This window comes from Agelaius phoeniceus, chromosome 3 (assembly GCF_051311805.1).
Source record: "Agelaius phoeniceus isolate bAgePho1 chromosome 3, bAgePho1.hap1, whole genome shotgun sequence".
Classification (NCBI taxonomy): domain Eukaryota; kingdom Metazoa; phylum Chordata; class Aves; order Passeriformes; family Icteridae; genus Agelaius; species Agelaius phoeniceus.
Window position 1 is genome coordinate 81,094,488 of NC_135267.1, and position 21,537 is coordinate 81,116,024.

Below are 21,537 nucleotides of genomic sequence, written 5' to 3' on the forward strand. Positions count from 1 at the left end.
TCCTAGACCCGTGAAAAATCATGTTGGGAGAGGAAGTTGTGGGAGAAACACTGCAAAAGGTGTAGCAGGGATTTTAAGAATTTAGCAATTCCGGCAAATTTTTCTGAAGCATTATATAAGATGGTACACGTGTTAACATTTTTTTCATACTTCATTTAGGAGTGCTTCTCTTGATGTAGAGCCAATATATACCTTCCGAGCACATAAGTAAGTATTTCCTGAGAAATACTGTCATATTTTAAGGAAGATAAGATTTTTAAACAGAAACAGAATGTTTTAAAAAAGTAATTTCCACCTTATCAGCTACTGATTTCATGTGATGCTTTTAGTTCCTATGTTGTTTAGAATATCTTCATGTGTTCTGCTTCCTTCTGCATAGTTATTTATGTCTGAAGTCAGATATGTCACAATTTTAAAATGAAAAACCTACAAATGATACTGTTCAAATTTGTTCAGGTGTTCTGTTCATCATTGCAGCTTTTGCCTTTTTGACACATACTTGCATATATGGAATGAAACTGAAGAAGAATGAATGCGGTGAATTTAAATCTACTGAGATGATTTCATGAAAGTGCCTTAAATCTTTTGAAAAGAGAAAAAATGTGTTTATGTGAAATATGAAATCCTAGAGTTTAAAGTGTGGTGTTTTTCACATTTCATGTGCATAATGATTAATTGTCCTGATTGCAGTTGTGTTACCAGATATTGTGGAGGGCATTTTTAGGGGAAATCTTGTAGCATATGATTTCATTATGCAGCATTTTTGTTGCAATCCATGCAGCAAGTGAATTGTATCTAACATGGAAATTCTTAAGATTGACACTGCATTGCATGTGATGAAAATGTTAACAGTCAGTGTTTCTTTGGGGCTTTCTTCCAGTGGACCAGTGCTCTGTGTGGTGATGAGCAGTAATGGTGAGCAGTGCTACAGTGGGGGAACAGATGGCCTCATCCATGGCTGGAACACAACCAACCCAAACATTGACCCCTATGACTCTTATGGTACGTTGCTGTTGCACGCAGCAGTGAAATGATAAGTTTAGTGGCAGTAATGTTATGTCACTAAAATAGTATAACTTGTAGATAATGCTTCTGTGAGAGTTTAAAACAGCAGATTGAATGTTATCTTCAATTACTTAAGTAACCTCTTGTTTTAATGCTGATACTGCTTGATGGCAAGGTAAAATGTCATTTTCTTAAAAAAGGCCTCGATCTCATCATAGTTTTTAGAAACAGCTAGAAGTACAAGACTAAACCTGATCATTTGGAAAGTACAAGAAATGTGTATTTTAATGTTCTTTTCTTTGACAAATTTCTGTGGAGTTGAGATAAAAAGGTTCAAAGCTGCTCATGTTGGCTAGAAACAGCTAAAAAGGCCCAGTTCAGTAAAATTTACTAGGTTTGAGTGGATGTCAGCCTTGTGTCTGGATTTTATGATTTATTTTGCACTTGTGGTAGCTTCAGATGCAGTTGGTCTCAAAGCTAGCTTCTGCATAAAAGGGACTGCTGTGGCATTAATAGCTGTTTGAAAGTGAACTTTAACAATGAAGTGTGTTTTGCCAAAGTCAATACTGTCCTTTCTGCTGAAGCATTGTTTTGTTCCTTTATTTGAAAACTGGGTAATTGAATGTCACATATGCTGCTGAAATTCAAGCATCTTAATGCCAGAATAATTAAGACTTCTGTATTGATATGATGTGATTGATCTTGGGATTTTTTATCAATTATCTTCCAGAGGTTGATGCCTAAACATAGGCTAAGATACAGCTATTGACTTAGTTCAGGTTTTGTTTTGAAATGTGTTTTGTTGTGTTTGGTTCACAGATCCTTCTGTTCTAAGAGGTGCTTTTGTAGGCCATACTGATGCAGTGTGGGGTCTGGTTTACAGTGGAGCTCACCAGCGTTTGCTGTCCTGTTCAGCAGACGGCACTATACGTTTGTGGAAAGCTACAGAAATTGCTCCAGCTCTCAATATCTTTAATGATAATCAAGGTACAGAAAATCACCCTACCCTGAAGTTCATGAACATCACTGTTCAGACTGACATAATTTTGGCTACTGAATAGAAATACTTCCTGTGCTTCTTTCTGGGTTTTGTATCTTTATGAATGATTTTGGGAAGAGTAAATTTTGTGACCCTTCTCTGACATTACCTGAATATATACCTACATTCAGGGGGACAGTTAAATACATCTGAAAGCCAACTGCTGCAGATGATCTGCTGATGTTCCTAGCACCGTGGAGGATAGTGTATGAACTCCATAATTCACATTCAGATTTGAGTTTCCACTAGGCCCTTGCTTTTGGTTTGTCCAGAATAAAAAGCCCTTTCTTCCTCAGTGGAAGTTTGGAGTAAGCAGTGTTTCATCTTAGACCAGTGTCATTGTACCTTCCAGATTTGTTCCTTGTGCCTCTAACACAGAGATTGTAATTGAATTTCTGAGTTTGCAGATCAACTAAATAACAATAACCTTGCGATTCTAAACAGTGCTAGTTGAAAAAAAAATACTCCTTTAGAGTTAGTTACTGAAATGTCATGCACAAGTGAAAATCGCACTGGTTAGAATCTAATTTCTGGAAGTTGCTGTCTGTCTGAGCCAGAGTGCTCCAGAACAAGCCCATTGACATGGCCAAACTCTCTTACAGCTGATAGTCATTAAAGACAGCCCATGAGCTGAGACAGTTCCATGTCTCTTCAGAAAAACTTTGAGGCAAAATAAACTTTGTTACAGCTGGACAGACATGTCAAATTATAGTGTAAAGCTGGTCAGATATGCCATTGCTTGTTAGTTGAAACAGACTGAGCAAAATAGAAACATTCCATGTATTTTAGTTTTAGCAAAACTATGTTTCTAAAGGTATGCAGGCTTGTTATTGCAGCTTGCCTATCTGCCTGCATTGAAAACTTCCTGGTAGAGTTATGGAGTTTGTTACTGTGAGTTGTTTTGGTTTTAATTATTAAACTAAGGGGGAAGGAGGAGTAGTCTTCCCTCGCAGAGACAATATAATAGCCCTAATATTAGGGCTTTTTTTTTGTATTCCAAACTGGAATGAAGCCCAGTTGTGAAATCCAAAGACTGTAAGCTCAGTTTTCCAAATATAGCTTATTGATAACCTTTAACAAACCCCTAAAATATCTGTCACTCATTATTCGAGTCGTTCAGATTAACCATTGTAGGCTTACCAGGAAGCTGCAGATTCCTGCTTACCAGGAAGCATGCATGGCAGTGGTAGAAAAGGTCACTTGAGAAACAATGTGTTTTTTTCTCACACCAATCCTTTTTGGCTTTTTTTCGGGTACTTGTAGATAACTACTGCCATTCCTGAGAAATATTCCTGAGGTCCTGTGTCTCAGAAGGATATTTCTCCCATGAATCTCTAGAGAGTTTACAGGGATGTGATGGTATTCCTGTGTTATCTGAATCTATGATCCAACATTAGGTTGCTTAAAATTCAGTTTCTCACTCTCTGTCTTCTCCTCCTCCTCCTGATGTCTGCTGCAACTGGTGTTGTTCTTTCACATAGCAGGTGGTGAATGGGACATTTGAAGAGAAAAATCCTAAAGAGTATATCCTATACCCAAGCTTTGCTGATTTGACCTTCTGTCCTGTGGTGTGCAGATAGCTACAGTATAAGGCGATCAAATATATACCACAATAGGCAGGAGCTTTGAAATACAAGTTTATAATGTATTTATATAATTGTACATGATGACAGTTCCAGTGTGTGAAATCTGCACCTGGAGAACTTTGGTGTTTTATTAAGCTCTGACTTTGTCTAGGTTAATTATAACAACATTAATTATCTGTCATGTCACTTGTTGTACACTTCAATTTCATGTCCTTTTACTCAAAGCAATGGAGCTTGGTGGAGTTTTTTTTGAGAATTGCTGCTACAGTTAAAGGAAGGAGAAGGGGACAGGGAGTTCTTGCTTTCTTAATTTTAAAGTAGATTTCTGCACAGCTGCAGTTCCAGATACAGCGTCTTAGTAAAGAAAGTTGTTGATACACATGTCCAAAAAAATAGGATTGAAATAGTTATCATACAGGGAAAGCTATTTAGATTGGCATAATTTATATTTTAGAATGCAACATTTCCTTTGACAATTGGGGTCCTTTTGGTGTTGAAGTGCTTACTTTTTTTGTAAGGATTTTTTTTGTTTAATTTTTTTTTTTCATTTTCTTTTCACCAACTATATCTTCTCTACATTGTTTTCTAGAAATGGGAATCCCTTCATCAGTAGACCTTGTGAGCAGTGACCCAAGCCTCATGGTAGCATCATTTAACAGTGGACACACTAGCATTTTTAACATGGAGACACGGCAGCGAATTCTTACCCTGGAGTCCAGTGTGGATACTAGTATGTATCAAAAGCCCCAAACCAACTAAAGGAAAAAAAATGCTTGTTTAAGATGGATACTGTTGATAATCTTTTCAGTGCTTCCAAAGAATTAGGCGGTGTCATGAGAAATTATAAGATGGATAATGTTAGAAGCTGTGTTCTGGTATGTAACAGTAAATTGTTACTACTACAACAGACCTCACAGGTTTTGCAGTAGCAGAAGAATTTGTATACTTCTGAAATAAGATAGAAACAAGCTCACACTCTGAATTCCTCTTCAAGGGAATGAGAGGAAATGCTACTCTTCAAGTAGCATGAGAAAAAGCACAACTTTCTTTAATAAGGCTTTGTGATTTTTGCAGATTCAATATATCCATTTTCTCTTCAGTCCAAAACTGCAAAAGAGGCAAAAATTTAATGTTGAATTTATTTAAAAACTGGGAGTGTGTGTCAATTATTTTTATTTTTCTTCAGAGGTATCCATGTTCTAAGCTTTATTGCACTCTTGTCTCATTTGGACATGGGCTTTAGTTGAAATTTTCACTGAAGGAGGAAAGCAAAGCTCCAGTGAAAGAGTATTAATTCACAGGGTCTCCTTGTGATCCATATAATGCCTTGGATCATGTCAGTGACCAATACTAGAAGTTTTAGAGGATACTGTGAAGAGCCTGCTGTTAGTACATTATTTTACAATGACTTTACAAAAGAGACCAGAATGAGCTGAAACATAAGGGTTCATATTCAGGCCACAATGGTAAAACACTGAGTCTTTTAAAATTTTGGTTTTTTTTCCCTCACTCTTAGGGATTTGTGTCACTGAATTCTACTATTTAATTATATTTTTAAAAAGCACTAAGCCATTCTTGTTGGCTTTGCTTGTGTGTTTTAAAATATTGAAATGACTGTAATTTTATAAGAGCAAATGGAAAGTTCCGTATCTCTTCTTTAGGTTATTCCTTACTGTGCTGGATGTCTTCTTTTAACCCACATCTTTGTTCCTGTCTAAAAAAACCGTTCTAAATTAGTTAAAGCAATTCAGTGGAAGCCACCTTTCTTCTTCCCTCCCTATCTCCCTTCTGTTTTTTGCACCTACTCCTTGCTGTAATTCCGTAATGTTCCTTTAGGAAAAGAAGACCCTGATATGGTAACCAGAAGTCCCTGTTTAGTATCTTTGGTTATGTAACAGTACTATAAAACTGACATGTATTTTAAAGAAATAAATTATTATTTCTACAAGAACTAGACAAGAGGAAAATATCACCTGAAATGCCCTACACACTATTTAGGGACTCTTCTGCTCAGTATAAGCCTCTGCTTGGCATTTTCAAACCGTGAGGATGGCTGGATGTGGTGAAGGTTCATGTACTTTTAGTAATTTTAGGGATGTTTATGAATATGAATGTGGAGTTTTTTTCCTGAATTTATACTTTCATAATTTCTAAGTGTCCTGTCGATGCTGACACTGCCTTATGGTTCAGATTTTTATAGAAAGGTGTAAAATTAATCTTTACCATTTTAATAGGAAGTGAACCTTCTATTTTGTTTATTTTAGTAAGAATTTAGATTAAATTGTGTGAATGTTCTTTGGAAGCAATTTAGCTAAATACAGTCAACATGAAAGACAATATCTGTATTTTGATTTCCTGTGTAATGACTATTTGTGGGTTTTTTCATAATCTATGACTTAAGACACCTCTTGCATGAACCTGTGCATCATACCAATGCCTGGATTTCTAACCAGAAAATTCCTATACTTTTTTCCTCTGGGTGTATATATATCTATATATATGCATGCTATTTCAGAATTACTGAAGGCTAGGAAATTTGCTCTCCTATGAATAATCGAGCATCCTTTTTTCAATAATAATTTCAATACCTATACATCAGACAATAAGGGGTAGGTTTTGTTTGCTTCAAACATATTGGCTGCAGTGTTTATTTACCTGTCCTGTGTGTTATGAAGAAAGTTTGACTTGGCAAGAGAAGGAATGTGTATGAATGAGGTGTTTTCACTCAGTTTTTGGTTTCACATTTTTGCCTGATGTGCCTATCTAAAACCATGTCCAAAAGCTGGACCTTATTTGGCACACATATGTTTTATGTAAGTCTCTGTCTTGTGTAGTTTGGAAAGTATTTTAGAGGAAAGCGCACAACATAAGGTGCTAGCTGAGAGTTGCCAGGATATGTATGTAACAAGTATTTTGCAAATTAGATTGACTACATATTTATTTCTTTGTAGCAGTCTTTCAAAGAACTTAGCAACTTACTTACTGATTTGTGTGGGTTTTTTCTTAGCAGTCAGTTCTTCCTGTCAGATAAACAGAGTCATCAGCCATCCAACTCTTCCAATTAGTATCACTGCTCATGAGGACAGACACATCAAATTCTATGACAACAACACAGGTATGCATCTTTTCAGCAGGTCTTAGCCATAGCCATTGTGTAATATAAGTCGTATTCCCAATTTTGTTATAATCAATATTACTCACACAAATGCTGAGGGATGTCAAGAATGGGGTAGCTTCTGAAGCAGAAATCTCTCATCAGTAGAGAGTATAAAGTAGAGTAGAGTATAAAGATTGCCAGCTCATTTAAAGCTTGGTTGGCAAAGTGATAAGGAACTTGAGTCTCTCTGTCCATTCTTTTAGAATGCCCTATGGATGGGGTTTATAAATATTTAACATAAAATGAATCTTTTTCAAAAATCTTCATGTTCTTATGTTTATGTTTCTTCTATTGATTGTATTATTTTGCTCTTGAGAGCAGGAACCTCTGGCACTCCTTTAGTGCTTCCTAGACCTCTGCCACATTTGACCCATGAGTTCTTACTTTTAATATGAAATTATTGCTGTGATTATAATAAGCTGTGATAAAACATTAATTCTCTCTGAGACAACTATCCCCTATTCCCAGGTAGTTTATGTTCATTGCTTCTAGTATGCTCAGCCCCTGCCTTCCCACCCATTCAAGATACTACCTGAGAACTCCATTAATTCGCTTAAGGGGCATATATTTAAAATGCACAGTGATTGCAGTGTCAGCGTGGCTTAAAGCAAAGGTCTCATAAACATTGGTGGTACTGCTACTGTGGTTCTTGGGAACTGTAAACATTCAAATACTGACTATTTAATTTTAATGATTCAGTCATGGGACAAGATCTCTTGTGTTTATATCAGCTGTGATAGGGTCATAAGCAGTGAATACATACAACAAAGTTATACATACAATTATGTATAATATACAATACATACAATTGCAGAAAATAACCTAAATAAATCTTTTCTTTCAAAGGAAAACTGATCCACTCCATGGTGGCTCACTTAGATGCAGTTACAAGTTTAGCTGTTGATCCTAATGGCTTGTATTTGATGTCTGGCAGTAAGTACATTCAGATTTCATTTTCTTTTTCTCATAATGGTGGGAGGCATGCAAATTATAAAGAAAACTCTTTTCCCTTTCTTTAGGCCATGACTGTTCGATTCGCTTGTGGAATCTTGAAAGCAAGACCTGCATCCAAGAATTTACTGCCCATCGCAAAAAATTTGATGAGTCCATTCATGACGTGGCTTTCCACCCATCCAAATGTTATATTGCCAGTGCAGGAGCAGATGCCCTGGCTAAAGTGTTTGTATGACAGAGTGCTTCCCATTCAACTTTAGCTTTGTATATATTTAACCAGCTGCACAAAAGAGAAGAGGAGGGCATGAGTTGTTTTATCTTGCCCTATAATTCAGAGATTGTTTGTAAGTGTGTAGTTTTGCAGGGTGCTGTTTTCTAAATTGACGTTTGTTCTGGTTTCTGTGAGCTCAGCTGGTGCTGAGAGCTTGGAATCTCTCAGTTTCAAATAGTTTTAAAAAAAAAAAAGCTTTTATGTAGAGGGTGTGAATTTTCGTCCAGGCAGGCCTTGGGTGAAACTAGGTCTACGTATTCTCTATTAATAAAATGGAGTACTGGAAAGAAGGGGTCTAATTGCATCAGGGAGCAGGAAAAGAGGGAAACTTCCTAGGATGTTCTCATTGAAGAATCTTAATGTACTCAAATCACCTGGAAAAAGTGATTCAAAGTCAGTTCACATGCTCTTTACTGTATCATGTGAGAGGCACTTGGTCATCCCTTTGGTGTATGAATAAAGTAGATCTTGTTCAGAGAGCAGTAGCAGATAGTTAATCTCAGCCACCTGGCTGCTAGCCTAAGATAAATGCAATTAAAGGAAGGCAAATTACTAACATACATTAAAATGCAGTAAAGTTTCTGTTACATCTTCTGTGTTTCTCAGTAAATATTTTGTTTGCAAAAAAAATGATATAATTTTTTAAGCCTGTATTAGCGTATGGCTAGAAACTGAGCCTTTAGTCTAAATCCCAATTAACAACAGACTGACGCAATCTGTGCAAACTGTAGTAGAAAATTTAACTTATTCAGATTTTAATGCTGTTTATTCTTGGAGATCTGGCACAAGAAATTATCAAAAAGCTTTCCAAAGAAGCTGTCCTACAATTATAGCTATCAAACATTCGTCCCCTTTTTTTCTGTTCCTGCTAAAAAGGGTATCATTCTGGGCATTATGGATAACAGTGAAATACTTTGTTTGAAGATTAGATCTGATGCTTTGTATGAGTCCTTTTAGTGGAATAGGTGGAAACTGTACAAAGCTCCATCAGTTTGAGAGATTCTGCTACTGCTAGAATATTTCCCAGCTGCACCATTTGAGGGACTTTTTACCTTGTCCACTTCACTGGCTGTATGTGCCATTGATTGGGTTACCTGAAGAATGAGTGCTTCTCATAATTACTCAACAGATGTGCTTTGTTTATCTATTCAGAGCTTCTCTGTTGATTTGACAAATAACTTTTAATCCAATCTGTTAGTCTTTTTGTTCCTTCTTAAAGGAAAGTGAGTGGGTTCTTTTCTGTTGTGTGTCATCATCAGAATTATTACTATTCATAAGCACGAAGTTGGTGTTTTTCTCTGATGAGAATGGAAAGCAGAATTTCTGCTGGAGTTGATTTCTGGTGCTGATATGAGTAGGAAAGAACCCAGTGCAACTCTTCATATACCAGCCTGAGGTTAAGACTGGAAACTGATAAATAAGTCCTTACCTTTAAACTGACACTTCATAAGCAGGAGTCATCGAACAATGTCAACATGAGGTTTGACTATGTTGTTTTTAGAGTGCCATTTGGGGATGGGACCACATTTGAAGTTGATCTCAGAGTTTAAAGCAAGTATATTATTTAGAATAAAAGGTTGACCTGTGCTGTTTGAGCCTGCTACCATTATATGTACTGCTAAAATATTCTGGAATACCTTTTATTGCTCAGAATATTCACATATGTCAGTTCATGATATTGATATGCAATATATTTCCTTAGATAAGATTAGAACTTTTACCATGAAACAGATGACTACAATAATAATACAGATTATTTAGTTTTTATAAAATGTTTTGGTTATGATGAAAAGGAGGAAACTTGGCTGCAAAACTGAGCATTCAACTTTGTGAGAGTTTTGTGTACTTGACTCATATTCTTTCAGTGTCATTATTTTATTTCTTTTTGAAGAGAAAAATTACAAAAATTTATTTGAAAAATTCTAAAAGTTATGTATATTATATATGTGTATATATATTGTAAACATGTATTAAATGTGTCTAGTAAGGGAAGACTCCATGGGTGCATTTTAATGTTTTAGTATTAAGAGTTCTCTTGAGTTTGTGTATACAAAGGATAATGGTGTGAGTATGAAATGAATGTTGTGTTTTTGCTTACACAATACAATATGTAGTCACAGTTGTTTAAATTGCTGTACATAAAAACTAATAGGCCAGCATGCTTGTTTTTAAAGACTGTCATTCTGATTACAATTGGAATGTAAGAAGTGGCTGTTCAAATGTGAATTGAAAGATGTTTCCTTCTCACTCTTGAGCTCTTGCTCAAACCGAAAAGTGATTTTTTTAAAAGCTGGCAATAGCTAGAGGATGAGGTGCCTTTAAAAAACAAAACAAAACATATGTAGCCTTACAAAGAGGTTGTGGAATATATATATTTTTGTGCTTGTCTTCATAATTGATGTCAATGTCTTTTTACTGTACTTGCTCACATACTTGTAGGACTGCAGGGTATTGTGCATGAGCCTGTCAGATCTTCTGAGCATCATCGTAGGAGATGAGGTTGACAAAATTATTTAGGTTATCTAGTCCATCTGCTTGCTAAAGCGGGGTTGTAGACTTGTGCATTCTAATATTGTCTTGGCCAGTGAGATTTTATATGTTCTAAAACAATTAGGCTTCCTTTTAAAGATTATTTCAATCAATGACTACATCTCACTGGCAGGAGAATTTATGTAATATTTAGTAGCTCTTTTTTGTAATTTCATGCCAGTATTCCAAGCCATCTTTTGTGCCATTTTACATACTCTTCACGGTCTTCGTAATTTGGAACCTCCAGGCACACCCTGGTTCCGTCTGTATATTTTCATTCCTTTCTGCTTTCTTCAAGCTATTTTTTAGTCTGCTTTTTTTGCACAACATTTGCTTGTTTTCATCCTTTAGGCTCAGTTCTCCAGATATTGGTGTCCATACCACCATTCCACATGCATGATTTGTTGGACTTAGTCTGAGGGTCATCTGTTAAGTTGTTATTTGGTTGGGTTTATCCTCTCTAACATGATGCTTTTGTAGGAAGACCAAGCTTTTGATGTCTGACAAACTTAAATCATATTTCTTTATTTATGACAACTCCTTTAAATAACATTTGAGCATTGCTGCTTTTCAAGTTTCTTCTTCACTTTTAGTATGTTATGATTCTTTTGCAGCTAGAGACTTAATTCCTGTTTCATGATTATCCTGGATCTTACAAGTTTTGAACTTCTGAGGGCACTAAATTATTTTTATTTGTTCCCCTTTTCTGTGCAGTTTTTCCTGGTTCAGTGTACTTAGTAACTTTCATTAGTGTGATACATATATCCAAAGTGTAAACAAAACTGGACCCAAGGCTTAGTCTTGGAAAAAACCATTTTTCTGCAATATCAGTATATAGCATTTTACCATTACTAGTTTTCCCATATCTAATTTACATGGTAATTTTTTAATGGTTAGCTCATATAATTTTTTGTCTATGTTAGCCTGTGCTAATGATTTGGGTTATACTAACTTATTTCATGGGAGAATTTTCAGTCCTTCTGTATGTTGAAAAATGGTCCACTAGTTTAAGTACTCTCACTTTTACTCTAATTTACTTCACTGGGCTGCTTGCTTTCACATATTGGATTCAGTTACCAAAACACTTGCACAGAATTATTTAGAGTAACTTGGAAGAAGTTCTAGATATATTGTGTCACTCTTAAAAAATCCTAGTGTCTGCATTTATTTTTGGGCCTCAGAGAGAAAACTTCCACAAAAAAGATTCGCTACTTTCATCTCATCCATCTTTATTTTGATAAACTATGTTCTTTAGCAAGAAGCCTGTAGAACTACATGCCATGTACTGTAGTCTGTTCTTTTAGGACGTGTATTTTCAAATAACGTCATGTTAAAGCAGTCCCATGTAATTTGGTTGAGTACGTGTGTGGTGTTCACCATACAGCTTTGTGATTAGGTCATACAGTACTGGTTTTCAGTTGTGAATTTAAAGTAACCAGAGATTTGTTCTTTTGAATAAATGAATGAGAGATAAAGGACTTAGTTACAGTACCTTTTCAGTACATTTATTGGATCACAGATGTGTTGCCTTTCTCTGCCTCCTTGGGTTTTAGCAGTGTAATTTTGGGGAGCATCAATTTCTGTAAACTCATATGTTTTTTGAGCAGCTTTTGATGGGCAGAAGTGTGAAAACAATAAGTTGAAAAGCAGGCATAATGATCAGATAATCAAGTCTTGGTTTTACTAATGCCTTTCAAGATTTGGAAACATTTTCAGGCTGTGGCTTGACAGTGTATTCGCAGACTGTCTGTCCCAGGTATCCAAGAGCCTGCTTGGTGCCTGTGTGAAATGCCTAGTCAACCTGAGATTCATTAAGGAAGAAAATACAGCCATTGTGGTTGTCCTGTGCTGAAATTTGTGGCTGTGTAGTGGAAGTTGGTTTGGACTACGCTGTGAGAAATGAAGAAATCAGAATACAATAGTTAACCTCTTCCATGTGGTAAATTGATTTGTGTAAGATGTGGCAATCTTTGACATGGCAATACGAGTTTTCTTGGGCAGCTGCTGTTCATGAGCATCGTAGAGATACTTAGAATAGTTGTTACTACTGAGTGGCTGAGAGGATGGAAAGATTTCCTTGAAAAAAATGCTCAGCTGTTTCAGGAAGCTCCTTTTTTCCATAAGGACATGAAGGTGTTGAGAATATTTTATGTGAATCTGATAACATGTTTAGTTGAAGAGGGTGACAATAGGTGAACAGTCTTGACTCTTTCATCATCAGTTTCTGTAAGCTTAGATACAGAGTTATGGAAATGATTTGCCTGTAAACTGCCACTGAAAGCCTCTGCCACATTCCTACTGAGCAGCAGAGAAACTGATGGACAGCAGTGTTGGTCCATCCAATTATGTCAGAATGTTTTAAAAAAATAACCCCTATTGTAAAATATAGTGTTAAATACAGCAGAGCAAATGAACAAACTCCTGGGGAGGGTGGGGAAGGACTAGGATGACTCTTGTTTAAATAGTCCTTGTTCAGGCAAACACTCTTGTTTAGCTGGTGGGAATGTTCCTAGGAGGGAGGATGATTGGAAATGTGACCTTTAAAAAAATGCCTGTGCCTGTGCTAATTAACATACCTGTGCAGGTTATCTATCCTTTTCATCTGGGCTTTTTATCTTCCCACTTGAATTTCCCTTTAGGATACATTTTCTGAGAATCTTAAAATCTCATCTGCAGTGAGCACTTACTGCAGGATGTCATGAAGGACTTCTGATTTTTCTCTTGGAGTGGTTTTTTGAAGGGTGGTTGAAGCTTCAGCTTCAGCCCAGCCCTCTCACCACCAAAAGATGGATTTGTACCTCCTTACATGCAGTTTATTTAATTTTGGTGTGTTATCTCTTAGCCTGCCTTCTGAGTTGGTTTTGCTGCTCTGTAGTCAGTTGTGAAAGCTTATGAATTGCTGTATCATTTAAGATATTTTTGAGAATGTGGATTCCACTACAGAAGGCATAAATCCAGTTGAATAGTATAATTTGTGGAGCTCATCTGGTTTGTTGGCAGGAGAGACTTGTTGTTAGACTACAAAATCCAAACTATGGCTGAGCTAAAAAGGCATTTAACAATATTATATTCTTAGCCCAACTTCTTCCTGCCTAAATGTAGATTGTGGTATTGTGTGTTAGACTGCTTCTGCCCTGCTCATGCTGCCAAGCCATGCTGTGATCCTGGGAGATCACACCAGTGTTTAAACCATACCCCGTGTACGTGTTTCTAAGCTGCTCAAAGCCTTGGATTGACGTGGTCCTCCAGGCCAGCCTTCTTTGGTTCCCTTAAGTTTGAATTGCAGGCTCCCAAAATTACTTCCTGGTTATTTTGAGTAACCCTTGGTCCTCACACCAGAGTATTAGACTGTGGTGTTAGGAAAAGATTTATACAGCTGGATTTGTACTGTTCTGAAAGGGAAAGGAAAACTTATTGCCAAGCCAAATATTGTCATTATTTTTGGATTACTTGTGAAAAGCAGCCAAAAACATTGTATAAGGGATAAATGATGGACTTCAAGCTAATATTTTTCCATTAAGAATTTATTTTTTTATGCTTCCTATCATCAAGATACAGTGCTTTCGAATGTAGCTTGTTTTCAGATATATGCCTCCTAGAATTGTTTCCTTGAAGTTGGACATTTGCAAATGTGCATCAGTTTTGAAAACTGTCTCGTATGTGTTAGTGCTTCTTTTGGAAATGCAAACTGAGCATGCTAGCTAATGATTTCTTGTACCTTTATAGTCCAAGCAAACTGAAAAGTGGTCTTGTGCTATTTTTTCCTTGAATAGTGCATCTGAAAAAACTTGTAGAAGGAACTCCATGATGAGATGACTTTTGTTGCTGTAAGGTTCTCTGTTGACGTTTGTCAGCTTTGCATTGTATTTTGCATAATTATCTTCACTTAACTGTCAGGTTGAAAAAGACAAATTTCTTTGCCATATGGACTGTAGCTAGGAATTTTTTTTGTTGTTGTTGCTTATATTAATACACTTTTTTCTTTTCTGATGGAACTTAGAAATACCTGACAGCTCTCTTTAGGAGAAGTTACTATAGGTGATAACCACTAATATGTTAGTAATTTCAGTGGCTTCCCTTCTGTTTTGGGTCACTTCCATTGCAGATTGTTGATATGAAAAGGCTACTGTGGCTGATATACAAACAGCTTAAGGAAATTAAGATTCCCCTTCAGAACTATGGCTAGGTTATGATTTTATACACCAGTTTTGAATGACTACTTTGAAACAATGTTTGGCTTCAAGTGTCTTGCAGAATTTTGGATCCAAATGAGAAGTACCTACTTGTTGAGTAATAGTCTACTTGTCAGTTTTTTGTGTATGGCTCAGTACAAGGCTGTGTCAGAATTGCAGTATCACCAAAATTACCTTGTTTAAATGCAACTGTTGTACAAAAGTGAATGTTATTTTGAGTGAGAAATTCTGTTTTCTAATTTATGAAGGAAATAGTTTTCTTGAGAGTAAGCATCCATAAATGTAATATATTTCATGATTTTGAAAAGGCTTATTAATCATGGGACATGAGAAAAAGGAAAGTGATTCAATCTCCAAAGATTTGTTTAGCGTTTATTATTACAAGTATAAATTTTTGCTTTAAATGGAAATGCTTATTCAGAAACTTAGTATTAAACTTCTTACTAAAACACAGTAGTTTAAAATGCTGGATAATGGCAAAGATAGAAAATTCAGAGGGAGATTATTTTGAAATACGCCAGTGTAATTTTGAGCTTCTCAAGTGCAGCCCTGAATTTTCTCTTTTTCACTGCAATTCATATTTTGTGAAACTTCTTGGATAGGTTATATTTAAAGCTACATTCACTTGCCTGAATAAGTCAAATAAATATTTTGTCATTTAAAATTATATAGATCTGCTTATGTTAGTGTGCCGTTTAAAATGAGACCCCATTGAGGTAACCATGCAGGTATTTGTGTTGGTATGGCAGTAGTGAAGTGGGGTATCTGTGTACTGTACCCGCATTCTGTGCTGAGCAAAATCACACGGACTTCCAGAAATAAGCAATGGTTTTTAAGAGCAGCTTTATTTAATGTTGCAGCAGCAAGTGTCATTTGTACCATATAATTATGTAAATTGGGTGCTAATAAATACTATTTTTCAACATTTTGCATTGTGTTCATAATTCTGCATTTTATCACAAGATACCTGTGGTTGTGGAGTGAGTGCTAGGAGGGGGAAGTACATTAAGAGGAAGACAAGTAGACTTGTTTGGAGAGGCTTGAGGTAACGCCATGTGAAATTCCTGCTGAACTGTGCAGCATGTTCACAAGAGTGCCTTGGTTTTTCTGTCCTCCGTATGTCTTGGTTTCGTACTGGTGCGCCAGCTTGGCTCTGTTGACACCCCACATCCTTCCTTCCATGTGCCGAGGCACATGGTGCCCGTGTGGGGGTGAATGTGGGGTCAGCAGACATGCAGAGGGGGTGCAGTTCTGCAGGAGCTGGGCTGTCAGCAGGCTTTGTTCACAGCCAGACACGTGGCTCTTCCTGAGGACAGCGTTCATTCAGTGCAAAAATAAACGCGTGGTTCTGCCCTTGGGGAGAGGATGAGGGAGAGCAAAGCACACATCACAGATGGCAGCTGTGTCTCTACAGGAAGGTGCTCAGAACGGCACTGTGAGCGGGTGGCAGGAGAACCTACACAGACCTGCGCAGAACAAGTTGTTGTCAGTGAGCCCATCCTGTTTTTTCTGAGCTTGTAGGTGGGTAAGTGAAGTTCTCATCTTTTCTTGGTAGGTATAAAATAGCCTGATTTGGTCCTACTTGTCTTCCTGCCTCATAGGAAAGGAGGAATCGCTTTATGAATTGGCAGTACAATCTCATTCACGCCATGTGAATGCCTCTAGAAGATTCCTGAGGTAGGGGGAAAGAAGATTCAGTGAATAACATATGAGTGACCCTCACATGGGGGAGGCATTCTTAACATGCTTATGGGTTTGCCTATGACATGGCCCCATGATGATTTGCATGTGAGAAAAGTGAGTATATTTGATGATACAGTGGAGCTTCTACAATTTCTTGTGCTTAAAAAGAAGTAATTTCTATGAGTGCTGGAATTCTTGAACTGCACTGTCAGAGTTTTCATTAGAAATCAGAGAATGGGTTAAACTGGTGTTAAGGAAAATAACGTTTCTTGCCATTCAGTAAGACTGACACAGTTGATTGTGAGCAGTGTTGCTGATGCAGTGCTAAAACCCTCATCCCCCTTCCTCCCCCAGTTTAACAAGGAAAAATGATTATTTTGAGGAATTTGAAGCATTCAGCTGCATAGATGTACATTTGTAATGTTTTCAATATGTAGGTGACTCAGCAAATGTAAATGGCCTGATATTGTCCAAGATGTCTTGAAATGAGATGGGAATGGAAAAAAAAAGGGATCAAGTTGTTTCTATAATGTTGCTCATGGACAGAGAAAAATAGCTAGCAGAATGATAGTGGCTTTGTTCAACCATGAAGTAATTTAAGGTATGTATACCACAGAAAAGTGACTTAAATTTGGTGTCTAAGTAATATTTCTGAGACTACCTACTGCTTGCTTTGGCTTTCTAAGTAGATAATGTGGATGATGTCCTGTGGGGTTACACGTAGGGTGTTGAATCACTAAATATATTTAGATTGGGTTGATCCTGGCTGGATGCTTAACTCCAGAGCTTTTCCTGATTACTGGTATGGTTCCCCCTGTGTGCTGGAGAGCTGTGGGGGAATGAGTGTGAGGAGGAAGGGGAAGCTTGTCTGCCCCCCCTGTCAGCAGCAGCCATGGAGAAACTCTCCTCTTGCCAAACCAGCAAAGCAGCAGCAGCTGAGGAGTGGGAGATGCACACTGCAGGCGATGCCTTCTGTGCAGGGTGGCACAGTGACAGCAGAAATGCTGTGTCCTGCTCTGGGGAGACAGGAATTTGAGGTACTTCTCTCTGAAGAGATGGCTGAATGCTTAATTGAATTTGGTGGACTGGCTAATGCTGGAGTTGGCAGGAGATGCTGAAACTGAGCTCTGCCAAGGCTTCCAGAGCATGGACATCAGTAGGTATTTCCAGGTGGGTGTTCTGCACTGTGGTTGCTGAGCACTGATAAGCCACCAGCCAACTCTGAGTGCAAAGAAGCTTATTTCTTAGGGAGAGGGTGATCAGACAACACCCTCTAGAATGTGCATGCAGTGACTAGTTCAGACAGCTTCCATCTCTTCTCTTGGGCATGCCTTGCCAGACAGCAGGTTCCACTGAACTGGTCAGACACCTGAAACTAAGTGGCCCAGCATCAAGTGACTGGACACCTAGATCCTCCTTTGATTCAGTCCCACATCTAGAAATTGTGTAAAGCCACTGTCATATTTTTTCAGCTTCCAAAGGAAGTCCGATTCCAAATAAGACATGATCTTGCAGCCCTTGAAAAGTACATATAATTTTGATGCCCTTCAGTCCTTAGGCTCTGCTTCAGTTGACTGATGCCTCTGACAGGTAATTTTGTGGTAACTCACTCTAAGGATCTTTTTCATCTGAGCATGTAAAGGACAACAGTGAACCACCCAGGGCTTTGCCAACCTTGCTAAGTCTTCCGATGTAGTAATGACCTCAGCTGTGTTTCAGAAACTAAAATGTCATGGGCTGTATTTGCTGTTTATTTTTTAACCCCATATGAGATGACATGCACTGCATATGCCTTTAAGACAATTTTATTGCAAAAGATATAGCAACTTAATGTTGATAAGCTCAAAATAGCTTGTATATGTTACAGAAGGAGTTCTGCTTTCTTCAAATATACCCCTTTGAACATTTATCTATATATGTAACTTGTTTTTTTTAATCAAACAGTATTTAGAGACTTTAGTAGGCAGCAAGTGATTTGATTGCTATGAAAAGTAAAGGTGAAGAGGAGTGTGTTCTGTGATTGCATGGAAGGGTGTATTCAAAATTTTGAGACTTCCACTTAAGTTTACGGTGCTTATGAATAGGACATCTATGTTTAGATGAGAGTTGGATTAAACCACTTTCACATTTTGAGTGTTGGTGATTTCAAGATAGTCCCAAGAAGTAAATAAAAATGCACATTGAGAAACAAGCACCATAGTTGTTCTGTAAACTTAAGATAAACCATTTGAACAACAAACCCTGAAGTCTCCCTTATAAATGCTTGACAAAAGATAGCTGTGCAACTTTCCTGTGAAAAAGCATTTGAAAGCTTAATATCATTGCTTAAACTTTAAGCTTTAGGAAGAAGTTATATCCCATATGCATATATCCCTTAGCACATCCTAAAGAGCATGTGTGCTCTAGCTGCTCCCAATGTCTCGGCCACCTCTGCACAAGTGAAGCATTGGGAAGTCTCTGCAGGGTACCAATCTTTGGTGCTGCAAGAGTACATTCAGTATGGAGAACAATGTGATAGTGAGCTGCTGCATTAAAAATTAAACCCACAGCATTAAGAGTAACTGTAAGTTAGAATTTAGGCCTTTTTCTCAGGCAGCCCCAAATCAAATCCCAAACAAACAGGTTTTTAGACAATAAATCTGGTGTCTGAACTGAAGACCCCAGTAAATTCAGTTAATGGGTTTGAGTTTTGTCCAGGCCATGTAAAGTTCCCTGTTGACAGAGAAAGATGTGTTCAGCAGAAGGGTAGTGAGGAGCTGGGTCAGGAGATGGGGGATATCAGAGTTGCTTGGCTCATGCCTCATCCCTAACTCTGTCCTTAATAATTTTTTCAAGCCAAAAGTTATTGCTGTGAAGTGCAGCAGCAGAGATTAGTGGTAAAAACTCTGCATACAAATATATTTGTGGATGCTGACAGTGTCCTGGGCTTTCAGTCTGGCTAGAATGGTTGAATTGATGATACTCAGTTAAAGCTGGAACTTAATGTTTCTTCTAAGGGGAAGCGATGAACTTTCACTGTGTAAAACCACTGTTTCATCCAAGATTGGCTTTGATAACCTCTTGAGAGAACCCCAGCCTGGCTTATGTTACCCCACCAGGGGAATCATGAAGAATCTGCTGTTTTCATTAATTTGTGTTATGCTTACTTAGTTGACAGGTTATTAGGTACTTCAGTCATATTTCCAAACATAATGATTTAAAAAATAGTGCTACTTTTGCTGATAAAATGAGTTTCCCTTATGGCAATTCAATTAGAATTTATGTGGCTAATAAATATCTTGGCTCATGGTTATTAAAACTATAAATGCTGTTAAGAGCCTGATTTGCAAGTAATATGGCAAATTTGAGTTTTAATTTCTTTCCATTTCCTGTTAGTTCCACAAACCTGGCACAGCATGGCTTTGATTGCTGTAAGGAGTGTGAACACTCATGTTTTTATAGGCTCCTTTGACAACTTAGCTTAATGAATGTATTTTATTTAATGATACTGGATGGAACATAACCAGCAACTGCTGCTTCCTAAATAGACTGGAGTTATTTTGGTCCTCCTAGTGTGTCCCTCCTTCTGCACTGACTAGTGACATGGGTAGTTCTTCACTTAAGAAACCACTGTGTTCTGACAGATCCAGGGCTGTAATAGGTAGATTTTGAAATCAGTCCATAAAAGAAAAGCTGGTCCTAAATTTGAGGGAGAGTATCTAAATGCTTGAAATTCTCCTTTTCCCAGTGTATAACACAGAACTTCAGATAATTCCCTCTTAAATCCTGTTAATGGCTCTTGAATAGCTCTCCTGACACTAGAGACTGCACTTCTGAGTGTTGGTCTAATGACAGAGTGGTGAGTCTTAAATGCTTTAGTGATTGTGAGCAGCTTAAACCCACAGTTTTTCTCAGAGTCTCCTGTGTCCTGGCAACACTCCTGTGGTCCTGCAGGCCTTGAACCATCCAAGAGTGAAGGAGGAAGCTGAGGGGAAAGACACATCTCAAGGTCAAGTAATTAATGCAGTGTTGTGGGAGACTAGATTCCAGTTCCTGCATGTTGGCTGCCTTGTGGATTTGGGGCTTTATTGTGGTTGTAGGGTTGTAAAGGAGGCAGAGTTGTAGGGTCCTGGGGTTTGAACCTTTCCTCTCTCTTGCTTTCCAGTTTCTCAGGGTTTGGATAAATCCCAGTGCTTGAGTTGACGCTAGCTGAAGCTTAACTTACTGACAAGACAGCAGTGTGGACAGAATACCTGCTTTTAAGAAGGTACTCAAATTGTGTTCCCCCTCCGTCTGGTATTTGAGCCCTGATCTGTGTGTCATCTGGTGGGCAGTGCCATATGAGGTGTTTCTACCACAGCAGCTCAGCAGCTTGGCCACTCCCTGACCTGGTCACTTCAGGGAGCAGGTGGCACTTTTAAGGAACTTGTGTGTGTCCAAAGGTGAGAATTGTGCAAGCTGGGGCTCCATGCTGGAAGCAGCTCTTCAAACAGCTGCAATTATTTCCTCCATATTCACTGCCTCTTCTGCTGCCCATTTAAATCAGAGTTTCTGATGCCCACAACGAAAAAAAAAATCAACAGTCTACACAGAGCATTATCATGCATAGGGACAGAGCTGCAATCAACCTTGCTGACTGGAAAATGCTGGAGGGAAACACCTCCAGTGTTTCTTGAACTGAGGACTGGCATTATTTCTGTGGCACTTGTCATGCCTTCAGCACAACACCCAAAGGTCCTGCCTTGCTGGAGTCCATCAGTTCCTTGGCTGGGAATTAAACTCTGTGCAAATGTTTTGGATGAGCTGATTAACATAGTGGTAGAGGTTGTCAAAGTCATCCACAAAGAAGGAATGCTCCTTAGCAGGGTCTGATGCAATGGCTTCCAGTTCATCTGGGGCTGCCCAAGCAACTCCAACGGAGTAAGCGATGACTCCTGAAAAAAACCAAAAGTTTAGAAAAAGCACTAAAATTGTCATTGCAGTAAATCTAATTTAAGACCAATACTGCAAATGTAGTTTGAGATCTCCTAGACATTGCTGCATTTGTGATGATTTATAAGTTTGGGGTTTTTTTCTGAAGTTCCTTATTCAGCTATTAAACAGATGCTGATCTTGTTGGAGCTCAGTGGGAACCCAGAGAA

At 37.9% G+C, this 21,537-nt stretch overlaps 2 protein-coding genes across 7 annotated transcripts in view; one reads left to right on the forward strand and one right to left on the reverse strand.

Annotated features, from left to right (window-relative positions):
- The window catches only part of STRN (striatin), a 69,299-nt gene extending 53,640 nt beyond the window's left edge, over positions 1 to 15,659 (forward strand). The window contains 7 exon segments of the mRNA XM_054628950.2: positions 160 to 207; positions 881 to 1,002; positions 1,825 to 1,992; positions 4,220 to 4,360; positions 6,638 to 6,745; positions 7,634 to 7,720; positions 7,807 to 15,659. Of these exon segments, the coding sequence (XP_054484925.2) occupies positions 160 to 207; positions 881 to 1,002; positions 1,825 to 1,992; positions 4,220 to 4,360; positions 6,638 to 6,745; positions 7,634 to 7,720; positions 7,807 to 7,976 (844 nt within the window). The 3' untranslated portion in view covers positions 7,977 to 15,659.
- Positions 15,554 to 21,537, reverse strand: part of VIT (vitrin) — a 56,289-nt gene continuing 50,305 nt past the window's right edge. For all 6 annotated transcript variants that reach the window (XM_077175723.1, XM_077175722.1, XM_077175726.1 and 3 more), the window contains one exon: positions 15,554 to 21,330. In XM_077175723.1, coding sequence (XP_077031838.1) covers positions 21,152 to 21,330 — 179 coding nt within the window. In that variant the 3' untranslated portion in view covers positions 15,554 to 21,151. The remainder of the gene's footprint in view (positions 21,331 to 21,537) is intronic.